This window comes from Rhizophagus irregularis, chromosome 4, assembly GCF_026210795.1.
Source record: "Rhizophagus irregularis chromosome 4, complete sequence".
Lineage (NCBI taxonomy): Eukaryota > Fungi > Glomeromycota > Glomeromycetes > Glomerales > Glomeraceae > Rhizophagus > Rhizophagus irregularis.
Window position 1 is genome coordinate 2,935,154 of NC_089432.1, and position 26,102 is coordinate 2,961,255.

At 26.8% G+C, this 26,102-nt stretch overlaps 7 protein-coding genes across 9 annotated transcripts; 3 read left to right on the plus strand and 4 right to left on the minus strand.

Moving 5' to 3' along the window:
* Nucleotides 1–6,065: 6,065 nt before the first annotated feature.
* Nucleotides 6,066–6,284, plus strand: OCT59_023960 (uncharacterized protein; the record flags this gene model as incomplete). Its single annotated transcript, XM_066135080.1, has 1 exon — nt 6,066–6,284. The coding sequence occupies one exon, from the start codon at nt 6,066–6,068 to the stop codon at nt 6,282–6,284; it is 219 nt and encodes a 72-aa protein (XP_065991139.1).
* A 1,130-nt stretch (nt 6,285–7,414) lies between these two features.
* Nucleotides 7,415–9,635, minus strand: OCT59_023961 (uncharacterized protein; the record flags this gene model as incomplete). Its single annotated transcript, XM_025326628.1, has 5 exons — nt 7,415–8,496; nt 8,569–8,890; nt 8,961–9,145; nt 9,235–9,307; nt 9,402–9,635. The coding sequence occupies 5 exons, from the start codon at nt 9,633–9,635 to the stop codon at nt 7,415–7,417; spliced, it is 1,896 nt and encodes a 631-aa protein (XP_025175202.1).
* A 3,607-nt stretch (nt 9,636–13,242) lies between these two features.
* Nucleotides 13,243–13,500, minus strand: OCT59_023962 (uncharacterized protein; the record flags this gene model as incomplete). Its single annotated transcript, XM_066135081.1, has 1 exon — nt 13,243–13,500. One exon carries the CDS (start codon nt 13,498–13,500, stop codon nt 13,243–13,245), a length of 258 nt encoding a protein of 85 aa, XP_065991140.1.
* Nucleotides 13,501–14,613: 1,113 nt separating this feature from the next.
* Nucleotides 14,614–15,956, plus strand: OCT59_023963 (uncharacterized protein; the record flags this gene model as incomplete). The annotated part of the gene is made up of 6 exons (XM_066135082.1): nt 14,614–14,752; nt 14,829–14,848; nt 14,953–15,016; nt 15,097–15,281; nt 15,367–15,718; nt 15,859–15,956. The coding sequence occupies 6 exons, from the start codon at nt 14,614–14,616 to the stop codon at nt 15,954–15,956; spliced, it is 858 nt and encodes a 285-aa protein (XP_065991141.1).
* A 424-nt stretch (nt 15,957–16,380) lies between these two features.
* Nucleotides 16,381–18,309, minus strand: OCT59_023964 (uncharacterized protein; the record flags this gene model as incomplete). 2 transcript variants are annotated; one of them, XM_066135083.1, is made up of 15 exons in its annotated part: nt 16,381–16,401; nt 16,479–16,504; nt 16,576–16,588; nt 16,654–16,695; nt 16,769–16,799; nt 16,910–16,953; nt 17,119–17,167; nt 17,242–17,274; nt 17,536–17,547; nt 17,627–17,664; nt 17,742–17,770; nt 17,999–18,004; nt 18,088–18,101; nt 18,216–18,235; nt 18,307–18,309. In XM_066135083.1, 15 exons carry the CDS (start codon nt 18,307–18,309, stop codon nt 16,381–16,383), a joined length of 381 nt encoding a protein of 126 aa, XP_065991142.1. The 2 variants fall into 2 exon arrangements, with proteins under 2 accessions (XP_065991142.1, XP_065991143.1); XM_066135084.1 differs by lacking the exons at nt 16,381–16,401; nt 16,479–16,504; nt 16,576–16,588; ... (1 more) ...; nt 16,769–16,799; nt 16,910–16,953 and adding an exon at nt 17,022–17,042.
* Nucleotides 18,310–19,059: 750 nt separating this feature from the next.
* OCT59_023965 (uncharacterized protein) lies at nt 19,060–21,177 on the plus strand (the record flags this gene model as incomplete). 2 transcript variants are annotated; one of them, XM_066135085.1, is made up of 4 exons in its annotated part: nt 19,060–19,105; nt 19,185–19,502; nt 19,985–20,229; nt 20,327–20,347. In XM_066135085.1, the coding sequence occupies 4 exons, from the start codon at nt 19,060–19,062 to the stop codon at nt 20,345–20,347; spliced, it is 630 nt and encodes a 209-aa protein (XP_065991144.1). The 2 variants fall into 2 exon arrangements, with proteins under 2 accessions (XP_065991144.1, XP_025175200.2); XM_025326626.2 differs by having other exon boundaries at nt 19,985–21,177.
* An 853-nt stretch (nt 21,178–22,030) lies between these two features.
* On the minus strand, nt 22,031–24,657 carry OCT59_023966 (uncharacterized protein; the record flags this gene model as incomplete). Its single annotated transcript, XM_066135086.1, has 5 exons — nt 22,031–23,365; nt 23,455–23,779; nt 23,847–24,031; nt 24,122–24,194; nt 24,439–24,657. 5 exons carry the CDS (start codon nt 24,655–24,657, stop codon nt 22,239–22,241), a joined length of 1,929 nt encoding a protein of 642 aa, XP_065991145.1. The 3' UTR covers nt 22,031–22,238.
* Between the last annotated feature and the right edge of the window lie 1,445 nt (nt 24,658–26,102).

Here is a 26,102-nt window from a genome sequence, read left to right on the forward strand (position 1 = left end):
ATTTTTTGAGATTTTTGTTTGACTACAGCACAATATTTGAGGCTCATAATAGAATAATTACCAATTTCATGATGACCCATAATCCAATTATATTCATTATATTCCTTATTATTTTTCTATTGCATTTGGAGTTCTTTCCAGTTCTCATAAAAGTATGTTATCTTATATTAAAAGTCATTGATTTATTCCATATGAAGACATGCTGAGCTTTTTGTTTATTAGCAAAATTTTTGATACTCTTCGAATTATTCAGCTGTTAAATTAAAAAATTAGTGGAACGCCTATCTTGGTATGAGCCAGAGGAATTGAAGATTTGAGACATCAGATTTTGAAGTACTGTGTATATTATCATGCTGTAGTAAACCTAAAGTAATCTAAGCAAGATAAAAAAAACATTAGTATGATTTGCACCATACTCCATAAAAAAAAGCTCCAGAAAAGTGTTAATATCATGCTCCAGTGGTTCACCCTAGAACTAGTACAATATACTGTATAATCCTATGGCAAACCACTGAAATCATGACACCAACCATAAGAGCCAGATACATAGACTAACTCTCCTCAGGGAAAGCCAGTTTCTTTTATATCTTACTCCTCAGCTTTTTTTATCCATAAACCAGTATCCTTAAAACTATGCAAGCAGGAAGCGCAAGCTTACCTTAATAAATAAAATTATTTTATTTATTTTCAACTTCAGTAACGCTAAACTTCCAAAGTTTCAGACTGTACTGTTAGGAAGTCTCACTTAAAAATAATTTTTTAAGAGTAAAATAATAAAATATGTAATATAATGTGTATTTTTAAAGAAGGAAAGAAGTGTGTAATTTTTAAAGAAAAAGAAGTGTATATTTTAAAAAAAAGAAAGAGAAGGTGTATTTGAAAGAAGGGTGTATTTTTTAAACTAGAAAGAAAGAAGGGTGTATTTTTTTTTAAAAAAAAAAGAAGTTTGAGATTTTGAGGGTATATATATACTTTTAAAAAACCCTTTTGGATACATAGTGACTAATAATCTTGTTATACTTCTTTAGGGAGTTTTGGTTACAATATTACATCATTTTTTCCCATAAACTTTGTTTAACTGATTTTTGACTACCCTATGAAAAAATGTGTTTGGAAAATATTCTGAAATTGTCCAGAATATAATTGTACAAATTCTGGACTAAATGAGTGTCCTGAAAACATACAAAAATGTGCAAGATTTGGAACATTTTCTGGACATTGATTTTTGTCCAAAATTTGTCCAGATTTGGAATTTGTCCGGAAAAAAAATTTTCTCTGAAATGATCAGCAAGTCATGATATCTATGGAAAGCCGTCCTTGACAAAAGGTTGATATCCAGACATCATGTTGGATAATGGTCTAGACATCATGTTTGATATATGTAGAATAATGTTTGTACATCATTCAACATGATGTTCAAGCATGATGTCTTAGACATCATGTTACCAAATATAGTAAATTTTATTTTGTGTAACTCATAAATATACTATATTTGGTAATTTGATCAGCATGATGTCTAGACATCATGTCGGTTGATGTCTTTCACATCATGTTAAATAATGTACAAACATCATCCTACATATATCAAACATGATGTCTAGACATACCATCATGATGTCTAAATATTATATTTCATGATGTTTGGACATCAACCTTTTGTCAAGGACGGCTTTCCATAGATATCAATGATATATTCCTTATACAAATACCTAACTGATAACTGTTTATAGCAGTTCAAATTAACATCATGGATAGTATTTTTGCTTGCTCTTTAAGTTTACTTAGTATACACACAAAGGTTTTGAATACCAATTTTTTGCTTTTTACATTTTTTGTCCAGAATTTGCCTGGAATTTTTTCTTGTCTAACTACCAGAATTTGTCCAGTTTTTTTTTGTCCAGTTTTGTCTATCCGAAATTTGTCCTGAATTTTTCATGTTTGGACAAATTATGGACTTCAAAAAATTCTGGACACCATATTTTTTCATAATTCCGGACATTTTCCAGACATTTTATAGGTAGGTATACTGGACAATTTCTGAACAGTTTTGGTGACAAATTCCAAACATTCTTTTTTTGTAAGGCTATTATCATAAAATCATTTTGTTGTCAGAGCTTATAATTTTATACTTGCATGATGATCAATAAAAATAGACTTCAAAATTGTATTATATTATTACGCAAGATACTATTGGCCAGCCTCTTTTTTTTATATATATTAATAAAGATATATTCTTAAACTTGTATATGTCAGCGTGTTTTTTGCTGGAAAATGAAATAATATTCTCTTGTATTTTGAACTTATTTTAAAAGCAAAGTTCTGATTATCTGATAGCTTAATATCAACTGGCATCAGTAGCATCAGTAAGATTTATTACAATAATATTTTGCATAATACAATTGTTTGACAATATTAGTAATTTTTTTTTATGGAAAGATAACGTCATTTTGGCTTTTTTTTAGACCTAATAAAAAACAATAGATAACTTTATTGCCATAATACTTTATTACATAACAATATACGTATATTTAATAGTGAGTCATAATTATAGAAAAAATAAGTGCTGCGGATTGAGATCAACTTTTTTTTAAATCATTCTATATTATTAAAAAGTGCGTTCTCACATAATTTTATTAATTCTTTCCATAATAAAAAATTTTTTGTATGTCATATGAATAAAAAAAATCAATGAATAAAATTATTTGATAAAAAGATATACATTATAATATTAACACCTACTCCTAAATTAAAAAAGTTACCAGTTTACGAGATTTTAATTTTATATTAAATTTACATGTATGACTACCTTTGAACTATCTAAAATGACCTCACTGTATTTATTGATGTGATGCCGGGTATTTTCTTTGGAAATTCATGTTTAAAGAATATGTTTCCAAAAGACAATTTTTAATTTCTTGTAGATTAGTAATTATCGCTTTAAGACAAGGCAAATGAAAGTTGGCAAGAAATTTAGTGGCATCATCTTCATTGGAAACTCATTTGATATAATATATACTTGCAATATTTTAAAGCAGAATGGGTTTTAAGAGCTTTTGCAAGTTCTTTAAATGTATTTATTTTTATTGGGGGATAGATATCAGAAGGTCAATATTTAATTTACATAATTTCAAAACTTGATATTATTAATTAAACATATTGACTCATTCTTCAGGAATAACGGTCCCATTGTATCTTGAAATTGACTCGACATTGTACAACTAATTAATTGGTCATGGGCAGTTGCTGAGGTGCGGTAATTTAGCAAATTCATTCAAGTGTACTCAATTTCGAACGATAAATATTATTTATTGAGGGAAATAATAATTATAATGTACCCAGAGATCAATATCATCAGCAGTAAACATTCACCAAGATATTTAGAAAAGTTTTTTATATCTTTTTTTTCGTTCAGTTTATCGTGCCGGTTATCACTTTACTTTTAGTAGCTGGTGTGGAATGATAGTAAATATGCCATCATTTCTTTAATTTTCCTCCACTCAGATTTTTTTGGAACGGCCTCGCCTTTGAAGCACTTGGTATCATCTTGATTATTCGCCACAACATGTACACAAGTAAACACAAATCACACATGTATACACCGTTTTCTCACACATTACGATGAAGATTTGTTTGGATGAATAACTTGGAATCTCTTGGTTTTAGTTACAACTTTTTTTTATACTAGTTTCTGTAATAAATAAGCTATTAAAACATTACTTACGAAAATTATATAAAATATAAAATGAAATTTTTTAATTTCTTTTTTTTTAGTTATTTTTGAACTAAGATACAAATTTTTTAATAATACCTAAAGTTGCAGGAGTAAAATTCATGCAAGTGGAATGGCATCTTAAGTATTCCTAACGGAATTTTTCATATCATATGCAAAGAACCTTTTTTATCATGGAATGAAAATACATTTTAACGCTATATACAGTATTACTGCCATATCACTTGTCCACTTTTGATTTTCGGCTAAAGATTATAAAGACGCCTTATATGTATGCTCAATATACCAAAAGAAGATAAAAAAAGTGTCCGCTATGGAAAAGCACTAATTCTCCAAACAAATAATGTTTCCACTTTACAACGTAAATTGATCTATTTTTAATACAGTACTTTTCACAAAACGCTTGAAGAGTACTTTAGAGTTGTATACTATGTAGGTATGAGGGGATTGATCAATATGAGACGTCATCATCTTAAAGTCTGCATAGAGTAAAATAATCTCCAATGCGATTGTCCGCCGCTATTCTTGATGAATTAACGAAATTCTTGGGCAAACATAAAGTGATTATAACGTTCCAAAATTAGCCAGAACCTACAAAAGAGAAAACAAAAAATGCTAGTAAGTAGTAACGTTTCTTAAAAAGTAAAAACAAAGTTTTGAAGCAACCTTAGCTATAAACTTTAATGGGAATAACATCAACTTACACCCTTATTATGGTTACATATTTAATTCAGTGCAACCTTTAATTCCTTAAAAGCTTGTCACGATGACAATAATTGGATTTCGACAAGAATAGGCAGGTAGTTAAAATTATGAACAATATTGAGAAAGTTCAATAATTAAGGTTTGTATATCATAATACCTAAATGCTTAAGAATAGAAAACGGGAGCATTTTGCAAATAAGAAAAAAAACTTTAAATCACACTTGTTGGTTCAGTTTGTAATTTGCAATTATATTCAATTATATTCTTTATTATGTTAATAATGTGCTTCAATTATTACGGTTAATATCAATAATTAGTTTGCAAATTAATGATATTTATTTACAAATGTATTAAAAAAGGTTATAAATACCATTTTTGACATTTTTGACAATTTATGACTTGGGGGTGAGGAATATCGTATCGAATCTCACCCAGGATAGGGTGAGGAATAAATTCACCCTTAAATAATTAATCTGCTTTTTAAATAAAGATGAAAAACAAAGTTCCTCCAAACTTATAATTTATCTGGATAAATTTTTAAGATATATTTAACCATAAAAGATATAAGATAATAACTATAAGATAATATATAGGCAAATTTTATTGCTATTTAACCTTTGAATAAAATTATTATTACATATTGCGTTAGTCATTGATGCAATATTATACATATCGTTTATTGTTAATGTTCCGACGATAATTGATACTTCAAAAATTAAATAAAATAAAAGATATAAAAATTAAATTATTTCACATATCAAACATTCTTTTTTTACTTTCATTTCACTTTTTCGTGATCCATTTTCTTTAACAACATTTTAAATATCAATCACTATTATTGTCTCTTTCTTGATTTTTTTTTAATCTTGTTGTTTCGGATTTTGCTAAAAATATTTAATAAATAATTTTTGAAAATTTTGAAAAATTTGAATTCTATAATTCTTTTTTTTTTTTTGTTACATCCTTTTCTACTTTTTCCATATTTCCAATTTCCCTTAAATTCCCTGGTCGATCACTGCTTATGTTTTGTCTATCTTTTTCGTGAAACCAAAATTTTATTTCTTATTATTTAAGTGTTTTTCTAATAAAATGATGTTTCTAAAGATTTCATGTTTTTATATCATATTTTTTTTTAAAAAAAAAAGATTTGGTCAATTGATCATTTATGTAAAGAATTTTGAGTGAATTACAAAAAAATCTCATTTAACAAGCTTAAATATAAAAAGAATGCAAAGAATAGTCATTTATTTAATAATATCTGAACCAAATTTTTTTTTTCATTTTTATTTATTGTTAGTAATAAATAAAAAAAACAATAATAGTAAAAATAATTTCAAAATAAGAAAAAAAATTCAACTTAAAAAAATTTAAAAAAAAAATATTTTGATTTAAAAAAAACCAAATTAAAATTAATTTTATTTGGTTTGAAAAAAAAAGAAAAAATTTTTGATCTATAAGAACCAGAAGAAGAGAGGGATATTTTAAAAAAATAAATAAATTTCCAGTTTGTGAGAATCAAAAAAAAGGCACCTAATAAAATAAATTTCCCAGTTATAATAATCAAAAAAAGATACTTAATAAATTTCCGATTGAAAAAATAAAGTTCGTTATATTATACGCCAAGTAAAATATGATTTGGGACGGATGTACGGATGGTCGGATGGTCGGATGTCCATCATCCGATGTTAAAGATTATCCATTTGAGCCATTAAATCCTGAATTTGAACAAATAAAATATGATAATGAATTGAAAAAATTAATAAATAAACCAATAAAATTTAGTTATTATTTTAATGGTCAGTTTTATTATTGTGGAGCTGAATATGTTAAAGGAATGAAAATTTATTAGCTTATCTTCAAAGAATTTTTTTAATTTTATAATTTAACATTTAATTTTATAATTAGTAAGATATTTTGTTGAAAACAATATTCGAAGTTGCACAAAAATACAAAAATGCAAAGTCGTACGATTGTACGAAAACTCAAATTAATACGAAAATTTTAAAACTTTCGTACGTACTAGTATTAAAAAATTGATTAGCTGTAACACACGTACGTACTAATTTGCGTTAGAACGTACACATGACCTCGGGCGCAGGCATGTCACGGGTTTCACATTACAGCACGGGTTTTCGTGTTTACACAATTCAAATTATTTATATGACTACTCAAAACGTCACACAAATTTTTTTTAACTATATATTTTACACCTACCGATAGTAACAAGTTGGCCCATGATCAATTTGTCCATTGGAATTTTTTGTTCTTTGGATAGTTTTCTAAGAAAGTTTTTTGAGTCTTTCAACTTTCTTTTGGGTTTTAGCAACATTTTTTTTTTTGAGAAGGTGTCGTCGTGAAGATATTTTGATTGTTTAAAAAAATGATGCAACTAAGTAATTGGCAGACACTTGATATTTTTAATTTCGCGGAAGTTCGCGCCGTAATTTCAACACTTATCGATTCAACATCTGTAGAAAAGTTGAGTGGTAGCAAAATTTTCTTTTGAAAAAAATTTGAGAATTTTTTTTTTTTGGGATTTATTACAAAGCGCCAAGGTGAGATAGTAATAAAAATTGTATTGATAATTTAACTATTAACGCACATCCAAACAAATTTGAAACCCTCATTGTAAACGCATAAACATTACCCTTTTTGATAGTAAACTTCTATGATATTGTCCTGTTGTCGTAACATGCTCGTATATTTCCTGTTATGTCAAAAAAAACAAAAAATATATGGCGGAACACAGTTTTTTAGGAATTTTTATATTATAAATTTCTATACATATCAAATTTTTTTTTTTCGCGACTTAGCTAGATGATCACGTGATTTTAAGAAGAATTTCACTTTATTTTTTAAAAGAAAAAAAGTAATAATATAATTTTAAATAAAATAAATAAACAAACAAATAAAATAAATAAAAATAAAACGAGTATTAAAATATCCTATAAAAATTGGATATACAGTATAGTAAATTAATTAAAATATACTACATGGATAATTTACTTTTTCATTAAGCTTATCTAATTGATTTTGAGCGTCTCGATTTCCTTGTTTAGCCAAATTTCCATACAATTTAATTGCTTGATTTACATCCTTTTTTACCCCCTTTCCTCTTTCATACATAAAAGCAAGATTATATTTAGCTATATTATGACCTAATTTTTCTGAATCTTGGTACAAATTAAATGCCTTTTGTAAATTAGGTTCAGTTCCAATTCCATAATAATAACAATAACCTAACATTACAATACCATCCCGATGATTTCCTTCAGCTGATTTTTTAAATAATTCAAAAGCTTTTTTTAGATAATCTTTATCGTCACTATATTTATTTAAATATAAAAGGCCAAGATTACACATGGCAATCTCACTTCCATTATTCACGGCGCGTTCATACCAGCAAATGTTTAATGTTAAACCTATTTTAATATCTATATCGTGATATTGACCAACTTTCAATTGTCCTGTTGAATAAGTTTTATTAATAAAATTTTCAAAGTATTGAAAAGCTAAGTCTTCATTTTTTGTAGTTCCAATACCAGATTCGTAACATTTTCCGACGTAATATTTCGCTAATAGATGATCCTTATTTGCCGCATTAATAAACAAATTAAACGCTTTTTCATAATTTTTTTTTGTTTCAACTCCTAAATAATTGAAATATCCAAGTAAAAAAATGGAATTTGGATCATTTTGATTATTTGATAATCGATCAAGAATAATTTTTGTATTGACATCATAATTACTAATATAATTATGAAAACAAAATAGTTGACAATTTTCTACATTTTTTTTTCCGGTTATTTCATCAATTTTTATTACCATATCATTAATCATTATTTTAAATAAATCCCTTTCGGTAACAGAAGAAATTGTTGTTGCTGGTATATTATTAATTTGTAGAGATGATTCCCCATGTAAAGATTTTTCAGCACAAATATTCAATTTCGATATTTGAAAAGGTAAATCATTTTCGCTTTGTTTATCGATGATCGTCTTTAATCTTTTAACAACTTCGTGCATAGATGGTCGTTTGTCTGGATCCCCACTCCAACACTCTAAAAATTTAAGATTTTATTTATATTTATACGAACAAAATTTAAACGTAATTATATTTTTTTTATATTTACCAATATAAAGGTGTACGTAATCAATCGAAGTATCGGGGTTGACTTTTTCTCTAAGACCTTGTAAAATATGAACGGCTAAGCTGTCGTCAGGTTCTTCAAAAGGTGGTTTACCGCTCGAGATCTCCCATAAAAGAATTCCAACGCTGTAGACATCACTTTCTTTATTTAAAGAGTATGATTGAATACTGAATTTTTTTGGATCAATATAAGGGATAACACCATATAATTTTGTTGAAATTATTGATACTTCATGAATTCCTTTTGATAAGCCAAAATCAGCCAATTTGATAGATTTCTGATGAACTAATATATTATAAGAATTCTACAATACATATAATCAGTTAAAATTTTATTAATGAATCGAGTTAAATTTATTTTTATTTTACATTTACCAAGTCACGATGCAAAATGTTTTCTTCATGTAAACACGATACAGCATGAGCAAGTTGATATGCCAAATTATATTTATCCTTCCAAGTAAGAATGTCGGAATTATTCATCAAATACTCTCGAAGAGTACCGCCATCAGCGTACTCCATTACTAACAAATAATTTCTTGATTGGTCAATTACATTTTCTAACGAAAAAAAAAAATGTGCATATTAACTTTTTTATACAAAAATCAAATAATTTAATTAATTTAATTTTCAATTGATATTATCTTACCAATATTATTTTTTGTAATTCCATAGAAGCGAATAATATTTTCATGAAAGTCCACTTCTCGATGATGTTCAATCTGAATTTACGAATATAAATTTAAAATTTCAGAGTAAGTATAATAAATAAGAAATAAAATTATAGAATAAACATATTACTATAAAATATTTTACTTCGCGAATGACTCTATTTACGGTAGCATTGTTAAGATTAAAAAAACATTTTAACGCGAAATATTGTTCCGACGTTTTCCTATTGGCACGGAATACTTTTCCAAATGCTCCAACTCCAATTTCTTTTATGTTACTAAAATCTTTAAAATCATAATACTTAATATTTGTACTAGAGATAGCATTTTCAATCCAATTAATCCATTCATTTGCACTTTGAAAATTGTTATCAGACATAATGAAATATGGTTAATTTGAAAAAAAAAATCAAAAATACGGTACGTGAGTACGTGAAATGAATTCCATGTTATAGAATTTCATGAAAAAGATTTTCATGAAAATGACTTCAGCACAAGGCTTTCTTGGTAATCTATGAAAACTATAAAAACTCAAATAGGCAATTAGATGAAAGTTCCACTTTGTGTAACATATATCAGAAGAATCAAAAATTGTTCATTAACTGTTGATTGAATTTGAAAAAACCCGTTTTAAGTACTATGGCGTATATGATAAAGAAATTCATTATACAAAGACTCTAAAATCATATCTTTTTATGTGAATTTTGTGAGTTATTAAATTTCTAAAAAAAAATTTAGAATATGTAGAATTTGGAAAATTAATACAATTTGTTTAAACTTGATTTGACAAATTTTAACTTAATTAATTTTTTTTTTTTCCTTTAACCCGGATCGACAGCCGTTTTGAAAATTAACGTTTGAAATCACTTTTTTTTTTTAAAAAAAAGGAGAGTATTATATAATCGGATTAGTATGTTTTTATGTCATCATCGTTTTTGAATTTATAGTGTGATTAAGTAATTGATTACAAATCATTTTTAAGGGATCGGGCAATTGTATTGTATGAATAATAAGATGGAAATATTAACATTTAAATAACAAATTATTTCATGATCTAAATCTTCTTTTCTAAATAAATCATAAATTCTCTTTTTAGATTTTTCTTTATTTTTTTTTCTTTGTAAATAAGTTTTTTACCTACCTATTAATGTATTAGGATAGGTAACTCAAACTTATGCTTGAATTAAACGGTATAGTAAGTTATACATGCTACGGTTAACAACCCTTTTAAAGTTAATAAAAGCGTTCGAATGCGATCGATATCTCGACAATCATTTTCTTGTCACATCCTTTGCCCGACAAATATTCTCGGTAATAACATATTTCCGAATAGACTTTTTATCGGCATGTCATTTTTCCTGATATATTATCTCCAGTATATTTGCCCGAAAATGATTTACCAGTGATTTACAAAACCGCAACTTATATAAGGAATATTGATGCACTATAAATGATACAGCCAAATAGGGATAGGATCATGCAATTTTAGGCATCATGATATTTTTAGACTAAGGTACAAATAAATTACTAATTACTATTGCAAAAATATCTCTGATGAATTACGTCATTTAGATTCAATATCTAAATTTTATAGGAGTTGATAGCTTATTTAGTTTCTTTATATGAAGTAATTTAAGCATAATTTTGGATGCCTGCATATTAACTATTATATAAATCTTCCATGTACATTTATAGCAATAATTTTCAAAAAAAAAAAGATAATCAAATTCGTAAACAAAAAAGAAATTTTAAAAAAAACACAAAACTAATAAGAGATCTCAACTATTTTATTGAAGAATCTCTGAAATATTTAAATAAGAAAAAGAAATCATCACTATTATACAGATTTATCAGATGAAATAAGAGATAATCTCAATCTACCCATGAATTATAAGAACCTTTCTTCATTTAATCATATTGAATATTATAAACATTTGCAATTATGCAATTTAGAAAATATTTGAGAATAAAAAAACAAACCATTTATAAATAAAATATGTAATTTTTTTTTATTAATAAAATACAAGAATTGCGCATCTTTATATACTCACTGTTGCTGATTTAATTATTAGATGCATACATCTTCTTGTCCTTGGAGATAAAGTTCGTCTTTCGGTACTTTAACAACAGATAATGTTTAAATATAGTTAATAATTAAAAAAAAATTTTTTCATTAATTTTATTATTTTTTTTTGGTAAATCACTTTTTAAATCATTTTTGACAAATGTTGCCAAGAAAATGTCTGTCAGGATATATATATCATGTGGGTAAAAAGACCATTTAGAAACGTGACATGACATTTATGTCAGGCAATAGTTATCGGACAAAGAAAAGCGGTTGCCTGGTATAACCTCAAATGTGGAAATTAGATCAGCGTGGTAAATTTTATCATACTCCTACATTTTTATAAGAACTCTCCTGAAACAATTTTCTCAAAATTTTTCAATCTGAAATATTTAAATTAATTCTTCAAGTGATTCCAAATGTTTTTCCATACTTATTATAAATGAATAATTATGTATAATGTAATATTTTGTCTTAATATATACACTACCCTACAAAAAGTATTCGGATTTTATAAATTTTACATGGTACATAAAATTGTTGATTTTCAAGTTGCATGAAAATCTGCGAATTTTCAGCGATATAATCAGAAATATTTTATCTTTAAAATGCAAAAAAAATGTTAATCTATAAAGTGATAGACAGAATAATTTTATATGTAAAAACGCAAAAAACATATAGAAAAATTGTTACCTATATTTTACAATGAGAATATTTTTTTATGCTAAAAAAAAAAACTTCTTTTACTTTAAAACGACAATTGTAGTAACAGAGGATATAAAAGTACATATCCAAAATCCAAAATGGAAAAGGAAAGATCTAAACTATGGATATAAAAAATTATTTTTTTATACTATCATCCACCCTAAGGTTGACTCATCCTTCGTAGATAGAAAAGCGGGGCTATGACGTTGTTATAAATCTATTTACAAATGATAAACAAGGAATTATGAAGAAAGAAAATTAACAGATAAGAAATGGAATCACGGACCACTGTGAAGAAAGCTATTTGATGTCCACCGGATCCAAAACTGATGCGCAAGAGGATTTGGTGGGTGATTCCGGAGAATAATCAATAAAATTTGTTGCGTTGTGATTCACGTGATTGATGCGAATGTCTAGTATTTGTAAAGTTTAGAATAATTTATGAAATCCGTTTTGAAAGGTGATGTTCAACTCCATTGACAGTAAAGTTTCCAACTTTCTTGAATAAAAAGGGCAATATAAAAATCCTAACGAGGTTCCGGGATGAGGTTGTGACACAATAAATAGAGGTGACATTCATTGATTGGAAGATATTAGTACGCAACCAACTGAAGACGGGATTACGTATAGCGGAATGTTTAATCAGAAGTATTAATTTGTCAGGTAGAATAGAAATCAAAAAATGTTTATGTGATTGTCACTAATGTGACGTAGTAAGAGATCATTAATGACCATATTTAGATTTGACAATGCGGGTTATAAATATGTTCTGTGATGAGAGCTGGATAATTTTTTCGTAAAATTGTCATCCGTAGGCAGAGTTTCGATAAGTGATTTGGTTTGGTAACTGATTAATTTGGATAATTTTTGAAAGGTAGGACGCGAGACGGGATTATAATTTATCCACTCCTTGGTCTTAGTTGATGTCATCTTTTTCATGAGCATGCTTAATAAATCAAGGTTTGAGTGTTGTATGAATTTATTGAGTTTTGCGTATATCGCGATCGAAAGAAATTGAATTGTTCCAAATGATATTGGTAGTAATAATCGAGGTGTTCCTTGCATTAATAATTAGAGCGTCTCAAGATATATAATAGGCCCAATTTGGCTTGCTCATCGACCGCTTCATTTAGACGGATTCTGGAGTGTGCTTTGACTTGTGTAAGGTAACTGTAGAGATTTAACAATATAAAAATAATCTTTTAAACAATAATTTTTAAATATCGTCTTGGAGACATTTGTGGGGAGCTGAAGGAATTAAACTGACTAATACAGCATTGTGAAATGGTGAAATTTCGATCGTACTGTGTTTTGGACAATTTGCTAGCGCAGTGCATATCGCTAAAGTCTCTGCTTTAGTAGATAAGGGGAAATATCTGGAGGAAGCGTTAAAGGTGAGAGTTGGGATCGACGAATGTTCAATAATCCAGTCAAAACCCATGAGAGTTGACCGAGATTCATTATTGTTGGCCATTGACCCGCTGTGAAAATTTAAATTTTGGTAAGTTGAGAAAGTGACAAGGAGATGTTCGTCATTATCCTGATGTTTTTTTTTTTATTAAAAATATTTCTAAAAAAATCTATTTAGGGAAAGACATGATACTATGGGAGGCCATTCCGGAGAGGGATTTGTAAGTTTGTTATTGCGGATTAAATAATCATTGCATGCTGTATGTACATCTTGCAAAAATTTGGTAATGAGTCAAATCCATTTTTTGCTTAATATTTTAATTCTGTTGCTTTTTTCTAGTGATTACATGTTTGATGGCAGAATTAACAAAAACTAAAAAAATGATAATTTATTGCATTAATTGGATTTTTTCTTCCTGAAATTTTTGTCTGAAGCGTAGCGTAGGACCATTTACTTACAAGCATTTCAGATGCAATGTCGTTCTGTCCCGAATGCTTATCGACAAATTAGATTTTGTATTTAGTTTACGTTTTTATGTACATGTTACGTGATGTAAATAAATTGATTATGCTTCGGACCTGAACGGTTTGCGCTCCCTAGTTTCATAAGGAATATATCTTTATTATAATGAACTTTTTATCTTCATTTTCATCTCGCTCAATAAATAAAAAAATCATTAAAACATAATTATGCGACTATTTTATTTAAAAAAATATTTAATGATGAGAAATTTAATGGTGCAGTAAATTTTTCTTTAAACACTTACACAATATATTAATATTACGCAATATTTATTTTCGAAAAGATATTTATACTAAAGAATTTTAGTAGGTACACGTGATCTCTGCATGATGCAATATGACAGTGCACGACTGCACGTACTGATCGTACTGTCATGGGCAGATCACACAAAATTTTTTGTTTGTCCATGGTAGTACAGTCAGGTAGGTGATTGACTGTTGCGCCACATTATTGGCGTAACCTGTCACACATTTCACACATTTCGGCGTGCTAACTGCTAACACACATTCTGCACTACGTTACGTCGTTACTATGAACTTAAAATCATATTAAATTTTAAGTTCATAACTTTTTACCTTAAAAATTCATTTTTTTATAATTTTCTTTTTATTATTAAACTTTAAGTACAAACTGAATCAACGTTTTGTATCAATCATGTCTAATAGTACTGAATTTAATTCAAATGAGTGGATTGATTGGATTGAAGAAGCTATTGCAAAAAAGCACATTAAATATTACGATTACAAACATTTTAATAATATTCAAAGAAATTGGTTCTGGAGGTTTTGGAAAAGTATATCGTGCTAACTGGAAAAGTTTGCGTAATCATTTAGCATTAAAATCTTTCTTTAATTTCAATAACATTACAGTTAAAGAAATCGTTAATGAAGTAATTATAATAATTATATGTTAAAATTTTATCTTTTTTTTTTGTATTTCTATCTTTAATTATATATTACGTTCTTAACTTAAAATTTTATTTTCAATATTAAGCTTAATCTTCAGCGCGAAGTAGATTTTCATGAAAACATTATTCGTTTTTGTGGTATTACAACAGGTATGATATATAATTTGAATCGTTATTATCTTTTTTTTTTGGAAAAAATAATCTAAATAATTTTTCTTTTTTTCTCAAAGCAAACCAAGATGATAATTCAAAAAAATATTTACTGGTTATGGAATATGCCGATAGTGGTACTCTCCGAAATTATTTAAGTGAACATTTTGATAGTCTCACTTGGAAAAATAAATTGGATCTAGCATTTCAATTAGCTAATGCCATATCATGCTTATATGATGAAGGTATTGTTCATCGTGATTTGGTAGGTTATTTACTTCAGTTATTTACATGTTAATAAATTATACTGTATAATTTTATACTAATTTAGTCATTGCATTTAATAATAGCACTCAAATAATATATTAGTTCATAAGAATACCATTAAATTAGCAGATTTTGGTTTGTCAAAAAGGATTGAAGAATCATCCAATATTCAACAAAATTTATTTGGAAGGATTGCTTATATTGATCCACAAGCATTTAATAGAAAAAGGGATAGTAATAATAAAATACAAGTATATTCATTAAATAAAAAGAGTGACATCTACAGTATCGGCATACTCTTGTGGGAAATTTCTAGTGGTCGGCCACCTTTTCATAATGACCCACATGATGTTGGTTTGGCTATGGAAATTGTACGAGGTCTTAGAGAAAATCCTATACCTAATACACCTGCAGATTACATAAAAATATATACTGGTAAGTACAATTAAACTAATTAGATTAATAATGACAATATTCTTTGCTAACAACCTAAAATTTTTTAAATGTATTGTAAAATTATTGTCACAATACATCATGTACTAACCATGATAAGATACTTGTTATTGGGTTTGTAGGGACATCGTACAATATGCTTCTATTACAAATTTTGATATTAATTTATAGATATGTAGTAAGATTGATTACAAAAATATATAGTGGCAAACCATTGTAAAATTAATTATAAATTGGAAATTGTAAATAGATCGTTGAAAATTTATTATAAAACGATTTGTTATACATGTATTGTAAATTTAAATAATAAAAATAAATTGTGTAATTAATTATAAGATATATATGTATGTAATGAATAGGCATAAGGCAATTTAAGAATCATAAACTCTCGTAGCCACGCTCAATTAAGGCAATGTATTACTAGACCTACGCTAAAGATGACTTTAGCAAGGCTTTCTTTGTGAATTAAAGAAATTTCATACACCTTGCCAGCTGGTGGGAAAGCCTATGATTTTAACCCCAAATCCCAAATCCCAAATCCCCAAACATCTAGAGACCTGGATTATCTAAAAAAAAAAGGAAATTGGAATGTTGTAAAATATTTCATTGAAATGCATAATTAGAACAGAGTTTCACCAAATTTTTCATGTGTTCAAACCAACCAACTGAAAAGGAAAGATGATGAATGTTAGTGACTATTCGCTAAAAAAAAAAATTTGAAGAAAAAAGTTAAATAACTTACAAAGTTCGCATCTAAAGGAGCCAATTCTAAAAAAAGAAAAAAGAAAGTTAGTATTTGTTTGTTAAAGTAAATAACTTAGTAAAAAAAAATATCTTACCAAAATTCTGCATCTAAACATTCAAAAAACCAAAGATCTATCTCATTAATAGGTTAGCATTTCATTAAAATTAAATACACCGTAATTTGCATCTCCAAAGATACCCAAAGAAAAAGCCATCTAAAAAAGAGAAAAAACAAAATGTTAGCAATCGTTTTATTAAAAAAATAATTAAAAAATAACCATTTTCTACCAAATTTCCACATGTCCAAGAATTAAGCCATCTAAAAAAAGGAAATCGAAATGTCAGTATTATGTTTCAATAAGAATAATTCAGTACTAAAAAAAAAATGGAATATTATTTTTTTCTTATAATTTCAATAAAAATACATACAAAACCGCAAAATAATATCTTGTTATCAATATTTTTAACATACTCTAAATTTTTAAACACATGTTTAATTGCTAAACCTTTGTTAAGAAAGAAAAAGCTTGTAGGGAAAATATCAAGTCCTAAAGAAATCTACCTAAAAAAAGTAAAAATCGAAATGTTAGTAAATGTTTCGTTAAAAGAATAATTTAAAAGAAAAATAAAATTCCTACCGAAATCCTATGAACTAGCCCAAAGACCAAAGACTGCATACCTAGTTGTCTAAAAAAAAAGAAAAAAAGAACTAAGAAACTATTCAATAAAAACAATTGAAGAAAAAAAAAATATGAACTTACTGAAATGTAGCATCAGGAAGATTGAGAGAACCACTTAAATATAAAGAATATTTAAATGGAAAGTACAGGAAAAAAGGACAGGAAGAGGGAAAGAAAGGACAAAGGAAAGGATAAGAGAAAAGAAAATGAAATAGGATAAAATGATAAAGGATTTGAAATTAAAGGTACAGTGGTAAAAGTTAAAAAAAAGTTGATCATCATATTTATTAATTTTTAATCACATGAAACATGTGAAATATGGCCAATATTAACTTTTTTTATTTTTAAGCTGAAGCCGAAGTTCTTACAAGTTACTACAAAACAAACCTAAAAAAAAGCAACCCATTAGTAAACATTTCATTATTTGATTTAAAGTAAGAAAAAAAATCCCCTCAGTTCTCCTTACTGAATTCTTACGCGTTCAGATACCAGAAGACTGGTCATCTACAAAAAGAAGGAAAAAGTAAAACGTTAGAATTATTTCGTTTGAAAGAGTTATTTATAACAATTCCCTCACTGACTTTTCCATATATCCAAGTATTCCAAGGAACTGATCATCTACAAAATAAAATAAATGAAATATTATTGATCGTTTGTTAAAAAAATAAAAATAAAAATCTCCTCGCAGAATTTTTCATGCATCCAAGTACCTTAAAGAATTGATCATTTACAAAAATGAAAAAATGAAATGTTAGAAAAATTTCGTTAAAAGAATTATTTATTTAAAGAATAGAACTCTTCATATCAAATTTTCCACACGTTCAAATAACTTAAGAACCAGCTTCTACAAAATGAAAAAATTGAAATGTTAGAAATGTCTCATTTAAAGAAATAAATTTAAAATAAATAATTCTTGTAATCTCCTACCAAATGCTACGTGTCTAAAAAAAGAGTAAAATCAAAATGTTAAAAAAGAATATTTTCAGATTTTACTACTATGCGTCCTGAAGATCTTGACTAAAAAAAAATTTGGAGTCCTCCTACTAAAATTTCACATGTCCAAAGGCCTGGCCGTCTAGAAAAAAATAAAAATAGATGGAAGCATTTTGTATTGTAAAATAAATAATTATGAAAAAATCTTCCCACCATATTCCTATATGTTTAAGTATCTATAGAACCAAACCATCTAAAAAAATTAAGAAACAAGCCATTAAAAATCGTTCATTAAAATAAAACAAAGAAATAAATCTTGACAAACTTACCAAAATGTCGCATCAGGGACTGTAAAAAAAAATTGAAACATAGAAACATTTCATTATCTTGCATGATGTGCTTTCAACCTTTTTTTAAATCAAGTACAAGTGGGAGAAAAATAGGAAGTAATAAGGAAAATAGGAAATAATAAGGAAATAGAGAAATGGAAATAGGAGAAATGGAAAAAAAGAAAAGGAAAAATTTTTGCTGAAAAAATAAAATATAACCAATTAACAGATAAGCTTCGTTAAAATAATAAAAAGAAGTTAAAAAAGCTTAAAAAAAAGATCCGCAAACTGAAAAAAATAGAAAATAATGTAGAAATAATAATTTATTTTTTTTTTTACGAAATAAATAAATACAAATTAAAGTAACTAGTATTAGTTAGCATCATCTTACATAAATATATCATGTCACACAGATCTTTGCTAAATTGACTGCGGTATAAAAATAGTCTAAATTAGTTTAATAATTTATTTATAAAGTCTATTAAAATTCATCTTGTTAAAAAATTATTTTATTTTTTTATTTTTTACTCCCTACTTTTACAACTTTGCAGTTGTTTTTCTAACAATGGTAAAAATAACTCATTCAAAATCATACAACATTAACAAAACAAACAATACTACAAGCAAAAATAAAACTATGTATAAACGTCAAAGAACATCAAACAGTACTATTAAGGAATCCAGTAAGATATTAATTTGTTAATTTTTTTCCATGATTTTATATGATGATCTAACTTTAATAACCTGAGTAGGAAAAAAAAGGAAATTCATCCAACCCATCTGGTGAAAGTTTTGATGATGCACGCAATGATCTACTTGATGATCCAACTCTCGATGAATTTATTATGGATATTAATACTCCTCATAACAGTACCTCTTTTAATAATGAATCTCTTGAGGAATCGGATAAATCACCTATCAAAAAGTCAAATTCAAATGTAACTAAACGCCTTTTGCATTACAAACCTAATATTAACTTAAGAGATGGATTACTTCATTTACTGCATGTTGTGCATAAAAATTTGTATTTAATTATGAATCAAATTTGTATTAATAAATTTTATACTATTGGTGTGAAAAGTAAGAAAGAGTGCGTGAAAAGTTATTAGTAAAGAATATTTTAGTCTGACCGCCAGCGGATAAGTGAATGAAACACTAACATTATGTTAGGAACCTCCTTAACGAGCCAAATTAAGGAGAAGTAATTCATCGTCTTAAAGTGCGTGGTTAATCAGGTTAAAATACTTACTATTAGCTGTCAATGAAAAATAACAACGTAGTAGTTATATGGTTCGTTATATGTATGACAAACCATGTGTAATGTATAAGTAAAAAAAATTGTTTAAAATCGTAAGATGACTTATTAAAATATAATTGTGGCTAAATAAATTACAAGTGCTTGTGTATTAATATATACTTGACAATTTATAATCCAAAACTATTGTACAATTCATTATAGAATTTAAATATATTGTACAATACTTGTACAAGTATCGTACAATACATTACGTAAAATTTTAGTTGTTAGCAAAGTTGATTAATTATAAGCTTATGTATATCAGATTGCTGGAATTATGAACCAGATAATCGTCCAACTGTCAACCAGGTTATTGCAAAATTAGATGAAATTATTCAAAAAGAAAATGTTCAATTATCAAGTGAACAGAAGAATAATATTGAAGTTCCCAAAAATATTATTGATAATTCATTACATGGAGAAATGTCCCAATTTATTGAAAATTTTAATAATATGAGTACAGTCGAAATAGAACCTTTAATCTCATCAAATAATAAATTTAACATAATGGTTAATGAAATAATACTTCATCTTGAAAATACAGAAATGATAAGAAAAAAACATAAAGTCATTAATTATCTTAATAATCATAATAAAACTCCACAAGAATTTTATGCTTGGTTATTAAATAATCAAAATGATTCAAATTCTACCTTTTTACTTGGAGTATTTAATCATTTTGGAATTGAAGTCAATGTTGACGAACAAAAAGCATTTGAGTTATATCAAAATGTGGCAAACTCTGGAAATGTATTTGGAATAACTAGTTTAGGATATTGTTATGTTGTAGGAATTGGAATCAGTGTTGACCAGCAAAAGGCATTTGAACTATATCAAGAAGCTGCAAATTTAGGAAATCCACGTGGAATATTTAGTTTAGGATATTGTTATGATAATGGAATTGGAACTAATATTGATAAACAAAAATCATTTGAATTATATCAAAAGGCTGCAAATTTAGGAGATTCATCTGGAATATTTAGTTTAGGACATTGTTATGATAATGGAATTGGAACTAATATTGATAAACAAAAGGCATTTGAATTATATCAAAAGGCTGCAAATTTAGGAGATTCGTCTGGAATATTTAGGTTAGGATATTGTTATGATAATGGAATTGGAACTAATATTAATAAACAAAAGGCATTTGAATTATATCAAAAGGCTGCAAATTTAGGAAATTCAGGTGGAATATATAATTTAGGATGTTGTTATAAAAAAGGAATTGGAACTGATATTGATAAACAAAAAGCATTTGAATTATATCAAGAATCTGCAAATTTTGGTAATAGTTCAGCTCAATATAATCTTGCTTTAATGTATGAAAATGGAGAAGGGATTAAGAAGGATATAAATCAAGCAACTTATTGGTATAATAAGTCTGCTGAGCAAGGAGATCAAGGTGCCCAAAACAAATTAAATAAATTAAATAAACGCAAATGGAAAATTTTTGTATAATTTATTATTAACTTTATTTGGTACTATATTCTGTTATGAGTTACTTTTTTTAATTATATTAGTATGGGTTTGAAATATATAACGTGAAACAATAATTTAAATTAATTATGTAAAGTAAATATTTTCAAGTCACACTAATGATAAAAAAAAAACTAATTAATTAATCTTAGAATTGTCATTTTTTTATATTTAGCCTTATACTATGTGATGATTCATTTTTTTGTAAAATCCATATTCCAATATTACATTATTTTCATATACTTTGTGTGATTGTGGCAAATAGAAGTTATAATTTACACTTCCAAATTCTATTTCTTTTTTTACCACAAAATTGTTGCAAAAACTCTAAATAATATTTTAAAATATGGCATAAATTGGGGTTGGTTTTTTAATATCATACTCAATGAAAAGCATATTAAATAATGATCAGGCCATATATCATTTACGAATGAGAAATATGAATCTATTAAAATTCAAAATTATCATATATAATATATTCCGATGATTGATAATATTAATGATATCCAAACTCTCACATTAGTTAATCTAGTTTGGTATTATACTTACGAAATGTTCTGTAAGAATAAAGTAAATACAAAAACTGAATAGGACAACCAAGACAGCAACCAATTATTTTAATAGAAGAACTTACAATGTTGATGAATTGATAAGAAATTTATTTATTAAAAAATTTTATTATTTAGGTCATTAATTAAATTTAAAAAATACGGCAATTTCTAAAGATCAGTTATATAAGTTAAGAAGTAGTATATTATTAATGACTTCAAAAAAATTTTTGTTATGACACCTTAAATAACACCCTTAAATACTATAAAATTTTGCGAGACTTCAAAAAAAAAAAATGTGAAACATGCGTTTTGTTTAATGTAATAGTATGTTACTATGCTTACAGGATTTTTTTTATTTTATTTGTTTTTTTTCTTAAAATTACTTATTGCTATTACACTACCATAATATTCGTGCTGAAAACTTTTTTTCTATGTGTAGGTTTTTTAAAACCCATTACATTCATATCGTTTTTGCTATTTCATAAATAAAAATTACAGCAGTACAGTAAAGTACTGTATATACTTTAAAATTATTTTCCATGAAGAATTTTCTTTTTTTTTCTTAATTTTCTCAAATTTATCTAATTGAAATTGAGCAATTAGATTACCTTGTTCAGCAGATTTTTCATACCAATATATTGCTTGATTTATATTCTTTTTAACTCCTTTTCCTATTTCATACATAAAAGCAAGATTACATTGAGCTATTTTATGTCCCAAATTTGCTGACTCTTTAAACAATTGAAATGCATTTTTGAAATTAACTTTAGTTCCAATTCCATAATAATAACAATATCCCAACATTATAATTCCACCTAAATATTCTCCATCAGCTGATTTTCTAAATAATTCAAATGCTTTTTGATAATCTTTATCAATTCCATTTCCGTTTAAATACAAAAGGCCAAGATTACGCATAGCTATTACATTCCCATTACGTGCGGCCTCTTCGTACCAATGAAAAGCTATTCTAAAATCTTTTTTAATATCTGTTTCTTTATCACAATATTGAATAATTTTTAATTGTCCCGTTGGATAATCTCTATTAATGAATTTTTCTAAATATTTAAATGCTAATTTTTCATCTTTTATGGTTCCAATACCAAATTCATAACATTTTCCAACATAATATTGTGCCAACAGATGATCTTGTTCGGATGCATTAATAAATAAATGAAATGCTTTCTTTTCATTTTTAATAGTTTCAATTCCTAAATAACTAAAATATCCAAGTAAAAAAATAAAATTTGGATTATTTTGATAATTTGGATTATTTTGATTACTTAATATCTTTTTACGAATTTCTTCTACATTTATATCAAAATTATTAAGATAATCAAGAAAAAGGTAAGGTTGCTCTTTTCCTTCATTTGTTATTTCACATATTTTCATTAATATATCATTAACTATTTCACATAAATCTTCATCAACATTTGAATTTGTTGATGTATGATTAATTAATGATTCTTCATTTAATTCATTTAATGAAGTTGAATTTTCATTTGATATTTGGTAAGTTATATTATCAATACTTTCATTTTGTCGATAAATAATTGTTCTTAATCTTTTGACGACTTCATTCATTGACGGTCGATTGTCTGGTTCGTCATCCCAACACTCTAAGTATTTAATAAAATATATCAAAGTTGTATAATTTTATTAATAAATTTAGCCATTGAAATATTTTAAATTTTATCGTTATACTTACCAGTATAAAGTTTCTCATAATCAATAGAAGTATTGGGAATAATTTTTTCTCTAAGACCTTTTAAAATTCGAACGGCTAAATTGACATCAGATTCGTCTTCAAAAGGTGGTTTACCACTTAATATCTCCCATAAGAGTACACCAACACTGTAGACATCGCTTTTTTTATTTAATGAATATGATTGTATGTTGAATTTTTTTGGTTCAATGTAAGGAATCATATTAAATGATTTTGTATGTGATTTTGATACTATATCAATTTCTTTTGATAAGCCAAAATCTGCCAACTTTATAGAATTTTGATGTACCAATATATTACAGGAATGCTATCATAAATATTCAGTAAATATATGTCAATTAAATTAAATTCACGAATATGTAGTAATTATTTACCAAGTCACTATGCACAATATCATCATCATGTAAAAATGATATAGCACAGGTAAGCTGATATGCCAGATTGCATTTATCATTCCAAGTGAGAACATCAAAGTTTTTTTTTAAATAGTTACGAAGATTACCCCCGTTGGCATACTCCATTACTAACAAGTAATTTTTTGATTGATCAATTTCATTTTCTACGAATAAATAAAAAAATATGTATATTAGCTCTTTTTACAAAAAGTCAAATAATCTAACTAATTTAATTTAAATTAGTTTTATCTTACTCGAATTAAGTTTTGCAATTCCATAAAAGCGAATAACGTTATGATGAACATTCACGTCTCTTTGACGTTTGAGCTAATATAAAAATAAAACTATGAATAAAAAATTGTGATTTGCGTGTTTGAACGTGCATAATAAAATATATATGTTATGCGCCAGATGCCGATTTGCGTCAGATGACGCCGGCCTACATTATCAATATTTCCAAATATTATAATGCCTTAAGTAGGTTGGCCAGCATTACTAGCCAGCCGTCATCTGACGCACGTCAGCTGTCAGCTGACGTAACATAGTATATATATTAGATATAAATGAATACCTCACGAACGATCTTTTCTAGAGTGAATTCGTTAAAATTAAAAAAGGATTTTAACGCTAAATAATGTTGTGAATTTTTATAATTAGCACGAAATACTCTTCCGAAATTTCCGATACCAATTTCTTCAATATTATTAAAATTATCATATTTGTAATATTTAATAATTTTTTTTGATATGGCCTCCTCGACACAATATTTTGTACTTATAGTATTATTCATCTTGATGTTATCAGTTAGTATTATATGTTTTTGTTAGAAAAAAAAAAATTTAAAAAGACTTACAAAAATAAAATCCTTATTTATATAGAAATTTTTTTCAACAAAACGATTCAAATCGTCAGATCGGCACAAATTATTAATCGCTAAATTCACCGGTAAATTAAGTTTATAAGGAAATTAATATAATGCACTGCATTGTAAGAAGTATCAACAATTTATAATTAGAATGAATCAAAAAGCTTGAAGCGTTTCAAGTTAAAAAGCGAAATAAGCGCATATAATGGACTTTTAATTATTTCCTTTTTTGAAAATCAAGAACTAATTAAGAAAAAAAATTTTATCGTATAATCGGAGTTCGGCGCATTCACATGAGCATCACGCATGATTATCTCGATTATGAATGAATCAAAGATGAGGCTAATGATTATTTAACAATGAAACGAGTTGGTTGATCATCTAACCGTTTATGTTTGAACATGTCCAAAAAAGGTAAATAAAGAAAATCCTTCACCCCAGCCAAATGATCGGCATAGTTTCTAAGCTAAGTGGGCGTGCACTACATCCTAGCTTATAAACTGCCCATGGCCAGATTAGCCCACGAGATCTGATTGGTCCAAACAACTTACCAACATTTAATTACAAATAAGGCAATTTTATAACTTTTGACCGGATATTTACTTATAAACTCATGGTCAAGGATTGCATTAATGTACATTTTGTACCACCTTGTAACTATAAAAAAGGCAAAAATTTTTTTAAGGTTACACATTAATTTGGCCAGAATTAAGATAATTTCGCCCAGCAAAATTTGGCCGGAATTATAAAACGGACATAAATGTCCGTTTGCAAATTTGGCAAGAATTATAAAAATGGACATAAATGTCCGTTTGCAAATTTGGCCAGAATTATAAAAACGGACATAAATTTGGCCGGAATTATAAAATAGATGGTTTTCTAATTTGGCCGGAATTATAAAAACGGACATTTATGTCCGTTTTTGTAAATTTGGCCAGCATTATGAATGTAAATATTTTAACTAATTATTCAGTAATCATAAATAAATAAATTATATTTTGTTGGCTTTGTCTCATCAAAATATGCTAAATAGTGGTAATTTCATATTTCTATTATCAATAAATAAAAGTTATTAGCATTTATAAATATTTAAAAATATAAAAAATTATTTCAAGAAAATGTTAATATTTTATTACCGTAAAGTCCCGAATATAAGCAACCTTTTTTTGCCTATTTCAGCCAAAATCCTTATAAAAAAAACTATAATATCCCCTTAAAAAAAATATTACAAACTGTAGCTCCGCAATGGTCCTTTATAATGAAAAATGAATCTGACCAAAATCATTATCATTCAGGCCAGGGTGCTCATTTCCCGGAGTTGCTTATATTCGGGACTTTACGGTATTTATTTATTAATCCTAAAGGTATAA